At 37.2% G+C, this 9,690-nt stretch overlaps 1 protein-coding gene across 1 annotated transcript; it reads left to right on the top strand.

Annotated features, from left to right (window-relative positions):
• Positions 1-65: 65 nt before the first annotated feature.
• LOC103516108 (synaptogenesis protein syg-2-like) lies at positions 66-8,575 on the top strand (the record flags this gene model as incomplete). The annotated part of the gene is made up of 3 exons (XM_026828600.1): positions 66-280; positions 7,947-8,060; positions 8,372-8,575. Coding segments are annotated over exons 1-3 (514 nt in total), but the record flags the coding sequence as incomplete, so codon positions are not given.
• Between the last annotated feature and the right edge of the window lie 1,115 nt (positions 8,576-9,690).

The following is a 9,690-nucleotide window of genomic DNA, read 5'->3' as shown; positions in this document are numbered from 1 at the left end:
CGGCATCGACTATGTGTGGACACAGCTTAACTAGCCGAGTGATACTATAATACATGATTTTGATCGTTCTGTTTCAGTTATGACATGCGTGGCAAGACAGAACAGGCTAAGCATTGGTCGGACAAAGATCTGACGGATCGAGGCTTCTTCAAATACGACGATTCTCCTGCTTATCTGAGGATCGACAATATCCGAGACTCCGATGGAGGCACTTACAGGTGTCGGGTCGACTTCAAGAAATCGCCCACCAGGAACTCCAAAGTCAATTTGACCGTCATACGTAAGTATTAAGTCACAACACAAAATGTATTAGAAATCCCCAGTCAGCTTGTTGTGCTTGTATTTGTTTGACATAAGTATTTGTTTCCGTTTTCTTCGAGAGGTAACTCGTGAACATTTGAACAATTCAATTTTTCCTGCAAGGAAACGGACACCAAAACTTTTGACTGCAAGTTCTTTTGACAGAGAGAAAGGGAAAGGGTGTCAAAAAGTTTGAGTGCATTAGAAGGAGAAAGTGCAAAGTTTTACCTTCGTTCATTGATAAGAAATAGCTCTGGTTTACTACAGTGCCTCGCGGTGCCATATTGCATTCCTGCAACGTGGTAATACTTACCCTCTTGAATAAGAAAACTACAAACAATTTGTGATGTAAACCTATATGCACAGCTGCACACGCTTTTTAAAAAATTGCAGTGCAGTTTCTAGGAATTAAAACTTCAAAATGTTTCATGTTTCATTTATTATACTTGAGGAGTTTAAGCTTTTGTCTCGTTGAAGATGTTCTTTTCCCGAAAAACAGGTACATAACTTTTTTTTGGGGGGGGGGGAGTTTAGGAAGTACGGGAGGGACTAAATAATAGTTGTTTTTTGTGATGGAATTTTTTCTCCTTCTTAGGTCTTCTCTCAGAGAAGTTCTCTGTCAAATAAACCACTGCCACTACATACTAGACTTATGTGAAAAAAATATCGGTTTCATCCTTCAGTAATTGAACAAAAGAATCTTTAACATGTCCAAAAAATGGACAGTCAATTTGTCCGTTTTCATCCTTGGAAGGAAAGTTCACCCAACTCAAAATTTCCAATATGTTCCTTGACCTGGGACAGTCTGGCCTTTGTATCAAGGTTTTTTACATTCTTTTGTAGAATATAATTTTAGGTATACACATATGAAGGTGTATACTCAGGTGCTTCAGGTGACAAATTCAAAGGCCAACTAGACTGAACCAAAGTCAAACTCATCGTTAGCAAATCCAAGTACACATTTGGATTTTGTTGTGAAAAAAAAAAAAAAAAAAAAAAAAAAAAAAAAAAAAAAAACAATGTCAATGTTGTGTTTTGGTGCCTTGGAAAACTTCACACCACTCACCAACTCTAGTAAACTTCTCTTCTCTCCCCTATATCTTGTGTTTAGCCTTGCTAACAGATGTTCAAGCTCTATGTCTATGGAGACGGCTTCTCTTCGAATGTTATCTTATAATTGAATTTTCAACGTTCTTTCCTTTTTCCAACTTGAAATTCACTTTTGTTCTCCTAGTCATCTTTTACTAGGGCTTTGCTTTCTTTGCGTATGATGTCTTTCCGTAATTTCTTCTCGTTCTATTTCTTTCTCTTTGCCTTTTTTTCGATGCCCTTTTCACCACTTTCTTCGTCCTTAACAGTTTTTCTCTCTCTTCTCTTTGAAATCTAGTTTTCAGATTAAGATTGAAAGCTAGGTCCCTGTATATGGACTTATATTTTTTGCGTCAAAGACTTTTTTTCTTGCTAAATTTGGCTATGATCGCCTCTTCTTTATTTTCGTTTCTTCAAAGAAAGTGAAGGAAGCTCAATGTTCTGAAGAATTTCCGATTTCCTTCCCTTCGTTGCGCGAGCTTTTATTTACCAAAACCTTTTTAAATGAATTTGAAATGTTCAAATATTTTTTTCCACCAATATTGATACTATCCAATTCTATCCATATTACATCTTGTTTTCAGTAATACTAAGTTCTAGTCTCCAATAAACTGAATTATCTATTTGAAATATTGCAAAATGTTGACAGATTTTATTCAGATTTCTTTCTAGTGGCAATGACATTACAACATATTTTATGATAATTTGTATTTTATTTTCTTTTTTTGTAGGCTTCATAGTACATACTCATACGTTATACATATACATGTTATACCTTCTCGTTAATTTATTTGCATCTTGCAAGATATGTACTTGGAGCCTTCAGCAACAATAACAAAATCATGCTCACTTCAAATTTAGGAGGCCTTAAATTGAACGGAATCCAGGCCAAGTTATTAGGGCATCTATTGAAAATGTTGAAGTACTCAAAGTATCTCGAGTGCAAACCATCCATATTAGCTAAATCTGCTAGAACACATACACCATACTGCTCCCCTCTTAATGTTTATATTGGGAACACCGACAAAAAGCTTTTGCGAATAATTTCAAGGAGGTATCCAATAAATACATTTTCCGACGAAACACAAGTTGAAGAGATAGAGCCATAAGTAGGTTTATAGATAGAAGTTTGTTTAACTTTGGTAAACATGGGAGATCATCATTACGTCTACAGGGTGGTCGAAATGTAAGAAAGGGTCAAGTTCTGCAAATAGTCGAATTTTAGGGGTTTAAAGAAGTTGGGTTCTTTTTAGTATTAAAGTCCCTATATATTTTCCAGAATTTAGCCTAGTTTAGAAAATTTTCTTAATAGAATAAGGAATCAGTCCACCTGACAGTAGGTATTGACTGGTTCTGATGGCCATAGGGTTTTCTATTTACGGAGATTACAGAGAAATAAATAAAGTTGTCTGCTTATTTTTTGTTTTCTAAACACATTTTCCCCCCTAAATGAAACCCTGAACTTGTGTGTCCTTGTCCTGAATAATGATGTATCATGTGCTTTGAGACATACCTGCCACTCTGTATAATATTTCTAGTTTTTTCCCCGATTTCTCTATTATTATTTTCCTTTCTCCTTCTCCTTTACTCTTACCTCTTTCTTCTCCCATTTAGCGTCACCGTTTCCCCCTTCCTTATTTTCGTCGGTATTTATACACTATACAGGAATGAAACTAGGTCAAACAATAGATATTGTATACTTTCATTTCTATTTCGATACCATTTAGACACGGGGGATGTTGGACCAAGATGCTTTTGCAGCTAATTTTGGTCTGACTTTTGCTATTTTTTTTATTTTATTTATTTTTTTTTTTCATTGAACTTTTTTAGTGGCATTTATGTAACAGCCCCAATCATCGACCAACAAAGTCAACACTCATCTTTGTTTGTTTGTCCCCCCTCACTAGTTTCCATATTTCTGTGAAACTTGGTGAAATTCCGATACATATTAATGTTCTAATGACGATTTTTAGTTGGTCACATCTGTATTTATAAATAGTCGATCGACAACCACTACCTATTATGTTGGGACTAATATTATGGTAGGTACCTATAGGTAATTATAGTTAGAAAATAGAAAGAAATTAGGAGTTGAGAAAAGAAGGAGGAGGAGGAGGAGGAGAAACCAAATTTTCTAAAGTGAAAAATAAATTTTCCATTGAAAGTTTTCCGAAAACAATTTTTTATTTTCTATCTGTAAAAAAATGAAAAATTGTCGGAATCAAGTAATAAAATGTCAATGATTTTTTTTTTTTTTTTTTTTTTAACCCATTCCGACCTTCTGGTGGAGGGAAAATCGGCATACCAAAAAAATGCTAACCAACTTTCAAGAAACAATAAATTCTACTTCAAATTAAACCTCTTTTTGGTGAACATGAAATTTCATAGGTACCATACGTAATAGGTAGGTATAAAACATTGGGCAACAAAAGTTAGATGGTTTGGAAATGACCACTTATTGGTCCCCCGGGAGGACCAATAAGTGGTATTCTAGCGATCTAGCCAATCGATCGTTAGATAGATGGCTATACGAGTAAACTATCTATTCCACCACGATTAGTAGGATAAAGCAAAGTCCCTAAAGTCGAAACAAGAGTGGGTTAATAGAAAAGTTTAATAATATTTTGCTATGCTGTTTTTTTTTGGGGGGGGTGGGGTTTAGGAAGTACGGGAGGGACTAAATAATAGTTGTTTTTGTGATGGAATTTTTTCTCCTTCTTAGGTCTTCTCTCAGAGAAGTTCTCTCTGTCAAATAAACCACTGCCACTACATACTAGACCTATATGAAAAAAACATCGGTTTCATCCTTCAGTAAATGAACAAAAGAATCTTTAACATGTCCAAAAAATGGACAGTCAATTTGTCCGTTTTCATCCTTGGAAGGAAAGTTCACCCAACTCAAAATTTCCAATATGTTCCTTGACCTGGGACAGTCTGGCCTTTGTATCAAGGTTTTTTACATTCTTTTGTATACATATACATATTTATTTAGGTATATTTTTACATTATCAAGGTGTGTAGGTGCTTGCAAACGACAAAATTCAAAAGGCCAAATAGACTGAAGCAAAGTCAAAACTCATCGTTAGCAAATCCAAGTGCAAATCCGCCCTATGTCACTGCGACCTGGTTAGATCTTTTGCGAGTTTACGGACTTGTTAATGTGTTGACTGGTAGACACCATTACTTGACTCAAACCCATTCGGACAATGGACTTGCACCAAAAAGACTCGTCTGTAGTGGCCTTTAAAAAGGCTGGCTAATTTGTCCTCCAAGCATGAAATATCAGGGTACACACCTGATGGTAAAGAGACAAAATACAAAACGCAAGGCTTTTCTTGTCGGCATTTCTGTCCCGTCACCCGTTTAATTTACCTCATTTACTAAGATGACAAGAGGAGGGGGTAGAAGTTATAGAGACGGGGGTAAATGAAGAATTGTGCCACCACCACCACCATCATCAGTCAAAAATGTAAATATTTACCGAGGGCTGTCGGCATTTCTGTCCCGTCACCCGTTTAATTTACCTCATTTACTAAGATGACAAGAGGAGGGGGTAGAAGTTATAGAGACGGGGGTGAATGAAGAATTGTGCCACCACCACCATCATCATCAGTCAAAAATGTAAATATTTACCGAGGGGTTTTGTTTGCATCAAAATGTTCATGATGCTTACAAGTGGGAATCTTTCAGACCTTCTTCCTTCGTCTTTGTTTTCCCCTCCATCGTCTTTGTCCCCTAGTTGTCTCCCCTTTTCCCCTCTTCATTTTCCATTCAATTCTCGTTCTCTTCCTCCCTTCTTTGTTCTTTCCTTCATATTGTTCTCGTCTTTTCCCTCTATCCTATCCGTCTAGAGGGGCTTCTTCCCTCGATTTCTCTCCTCTTCCTTCTTCATTTCCCCTTCAATTCTCGTTATCTCCCCTTCTGTCTTCGTTCCCCCCTCCATCTTCTTGGCTTTCCCCTCACTTACCCCTGCACAGCCTTTGCGACAAGATACTCAGTCACGCAGTATTGTTACAAATTTCCCTCCTAATATTTTACATAGTTAATTGCTGACAATTGCACAGCCTTTGCGACAAGATACTCAGTCACGCAGTATTGTTACAAATTTCCCTCCTAATATTTTACATAGTTAATTGCTGACAATTTAGTCTCAGCAAGAGGAACTGGTGTTGCAGTTTTCTTGCAGAATCTGTCAGTAGGACGCTAGGGCGTTTCACAGACGAATCAGATTTGTTGCTGACAAAACTTGATGGGCAGTATTTCCTTCTATTGAGCAGTTTCGGAAACATTGCTTACCATATTGCCAAACATAAACAATGTTTCTTCAAGAAAAAGTTGCTTATTCAATTGAACATTTTCATTGTTTGGAATATCAAGAAAATTGGTTTCACATTCTCAAAATACAATTCTAGAGCCAAGACCCTTTGGTACGTATTACAACTCTATTGAGATCCGATATGATAAGAGTTAAAACTTATTCTGAAATTAATTATTCAGTTGTTCTTCGGTTTAGAATGTCTGCATTTTCAGGATTGGCTCAGACATAACATTGTTCCAAACACTCCTCTCAATCTAGAGCCAAGAGACCCTTTGGTACGTATTACAACTCTATTGAGATCCGATATGATAAGAGTTAAAACTTATTCTGAAATTTGAAATTAATTATTCAGTTGTTCTTCGGTTTAGAATGTCTGCATTTTCAGGATTGGCTCAGACATAACATTGTTCCAAACACTCCTCTCAATATATCTCCTTATCAGTGGCTAAGATCATACAATCATGTATTAGCCAATTAGATTGAAATTGTTCTGATATAGTGGATAAACATACCAGCACCTACTCATTGTCAAGTAAGGTGTTAGTGGAATGTGTTAATAGACAGAGAGAAAGGGAAAGGGTGTCAAAAAGTTTGAGTGCATTAGAAGGAGAAAGTGCAAAGTTTTACCAAAATGTATTAGAAATCCCCAGTCAGCTTGTTGTGCTTGTATTTGTTTGACATAAGTATTTGTTTCCGTTTTCTTCGAGAGGTAACTTGTGAACATTTGAACAATTCAATTTTTCCTGCAAGGAAACGGACACCAAAACTTGTGACTGCAAGTTCTTTTGACAGAGAGAAAGAGAAAGGGTGTCAAAAAGTTTGAGTGCATTAGAAGGAGAAAGTGCAAAGTTTTACCTTCGTTGCTTCGTTCATTGATAAGAAATACATAGCTCTGGTTTACTACAGTGCCTCGTGGTGCCATATTGCATTCCTGCAACGTGGTACTTACCCTCTTGAATAAGAAAACTACAAACAACTTGTGACAAGTAAAACTCGTGTAAACCTATATGCACAGCTGCACACGCTTTTTTAAAAATTTGCAGTGCAGTTTCTAGGAATTAAAACTTCAAAATGTTTCATGTTTCATTTATTATACTTGAGGAGTTTAAGCTTTTGTCTCGTTGGAGATGTTCTTTTCCCGAAAAACAGGTACATAACGGTGCTCTTGTGTTTGAAACAATACAGATTCAACCCCATTGAAATAAAATTTGTTCTAAGCTTCATACTGTTCTGAATGGAAACGTTCTGAGAATTCATTCTGATATTACTTCCTATTCCTAGTATTGCTACTTTTTCTTGTATGTTGGTTGTGTTTTGGTGCCTTGATACACCTACACCACTCACCAACTCTAGTAAACTTCTCTTCTCTCCCCTATATCTTGTGTTTAGCCTTGCTAACAGATGTTCAAATCATACTGTTCTGAATGGAAACGTTCTGAGAATTCATTCTGATATTACTTCCTATTCCTAGTATTGCTACTTTTTCTTGTATGTTGGTGCCTTGATGCACCTACACCACTCTTCTGATATTACTTCCTATTCCTAGTATTGCTACTTTTTCTTGTATGTTGGTTGTGTGTTGGTGCCTTGATACACCTACACCACTCACCAACTCTGGTAAACTTCTCTTCTCTCCCCTATATCTTGTGTTTAGCCTTGCTAACAGATGTTCAAGCTCTATGTCTATGGAGACGGCTTCTCTTCGAATGTTATCTTATAATTGAATTTTCAACGTTCTTTCCTTTTTCCAACTTGAAATTCACTTTTGTTCTCCTAGTCATCTTTTACTAGGGCTTTGCTTTCTTTGCGTATGATGTCTTTCCGTAATTTCTTCTCGTTCTATTTCTTTCTCTTTGCCTTAAAAAAAAAAAATCAAGTTCAAACTTTCAAGATTCTGGGGATTGTGTTCCAAAACGACATCACAGAAAGAAGAAATGAATCCAAAATAAACACTATCCATATGGAGTCAGAAGTAAGTTTTCGTTGAATATCTTCATAAGTTTGCTGTTTGCTCAATTGATCGTAACAATTCCCTTCCCTGTTCCTGTTTTCAGTTCAACCGGAAAGTTTGAAAATCCTGGACGAAAACAAGAACGCCATCCGGAATTAGAAAGAAGAAATGAATCCAAAATAAACACTATCCATATGGAGTCAGAAGTAAGTTTTCGTTGAATTTCTTCATAAGTTTGCTGTTTGCCCAATTGATCGTAACCATTCCCTTCTCTGTTTCTGCTTTCAGTTCAACCGGAAAGTTTGAAAATCCTGGACGAAAACAAGAACGCCATCCGGAATTATATTCTGGGTCCCTACAATGAGAGTAGCTCAGTCAATATTACCTGCATTGCCATCGGAGGTAAGTATGAATTTTATAGTCGAGAGTACTATGTACCTTATGCTTTGTGGTGTAATGATTAAACGACTCGTCTTTTAATCAGAGGGAACTGTAATTGCGAAGGTCTTATCGTACCGAAATCGAAAAGAGAAAAAAGACAGGATAGAAAAAAGCCAGCCGTTCCGAGAACAAATATTATCTGTTCAGGATAAAATCCGTCCCGGGCGGGAATCGAACCCGCGGCCTAGCGCTTACAAAGCAGACGCGCTACCAACCAAGCCAACTAGGCTGGTTACTATTATTATTGATCTTTCTCATCTTCTCTCTTCCAGGTCGACCGCCCCCTAGGGTGACCTGGTGGCAGGAGAACGCTCTCATCGACGCGTCATTCATGGCACTCTCAGAACGCCGGGTCCAGAACGTACTGACGCTGGAACGGTTGGAGCGGTCCCATCTCAACACGGTGTTCACGTGCCAGGCCGCCAATAACAATCTGACCACGCCCATCTCCAGTGCGGTCACTTTGGATATGAACCGTAAGTAATTTGATCGATTTCTTAAGAATAGAGTAGAATATACCCTGTTTATACTGCAAGAATGAGACTGAAAAGTCCCTTTACTTACACAGTCATTAGTAGTTTCTTCAACCGTAAGTAATTTGATCGATTTCTTAAGAATAGAGTAGAATATACCCTGTTTATACTGCAAGAATGAGACTGAAAAGTCCCTTTACCTCCACAGTCTAGTCCCTTTACTCACACAGTCATTAGTAGTTTCTTTGGGTAAAATTCAAGTTCGATTAGTATCGAAAGCTGAGGAGAGCAACCAAAGAAAAGAATAAATAAATAATAGGTAACCTCACACAGTCATTAGTAGTTTCTTTGGGTAAAATTCAAGTTCGATTAGTATCGAAAGCTGAGGAGAGCAACCAAAGAAAAGAATAAAAAGTCTACAAGAAATATCGGCCATCCAAATTTCCTACGTGACCGCATTGTGTAGTGCAGACTTGCAGACTGCAGAGTCTACAGACGTCCAGATTTCCAGTTTACCAATCATCATCGGTGTCTGTATTTGAGTCCGTATCCGCATCTTTTGGAAGGGCTCTGACATTTCTTGTAACAATCATTTTCCGAACCCCTGTCAATATCAATCCTTAATAAGAGTAATTTCTCAATGGAATCTTAGTGATTTCTCAATTAAATATGTCCGTATCCGCATCTTTTGGAAGGGCTCTGACATTTCTTGTAACAATCATTTTCCGAACCCCTGTCAATATCAATCCTTAATAAGAGCAATTTCTCAATGAAATCTTAGTGATTTCTCAATTAAATAGTTTTTGGTTCTTTTCCTCTCACTACTCCTTCATGGTAACATTGAGAACATCCGGGAAAACGAGGATAAAACCACCGTGTTTAAAGAAAACCCTTCGCTCGAGTCGATACTGTACCACACATTTTCAGCAAACGCAATTATTACTGTTTACTATCACCACATTGTTTTGATTGTTTATATCTGGAACTTTTCATTTCCTTATTTCCGCAAATCAAGTTTTTCCCTGTTCTGCGTCACTCTCTGTGCTCCAATTTGTGGTCTGAGTCACTTAATGGTCACGTGACCTGGAAGTAATTTTCGCCCACTTTCTTTACTTTCT

This window comes from Diaphorina citri, unplaced genomic scaffold (assembly GCF_000475195.1).
Source record: "Diaphorina citri unplaced genomic scaffold, Diaci psyllid genome assembly version 1.1 scaffold1490, whole genome shotgun sequence".
NCBI classification, from domain to species: Eukaryota; Metazoa; Arthropoda; class Insecta; order Hemiptera; family Psyllidae; genus Diaphorina; species Diaphorina citri.
Note: the sequence above shows the minus strand (reverse complement) of the source record. Positions and strands in the feature narration are given on the sequence as shown.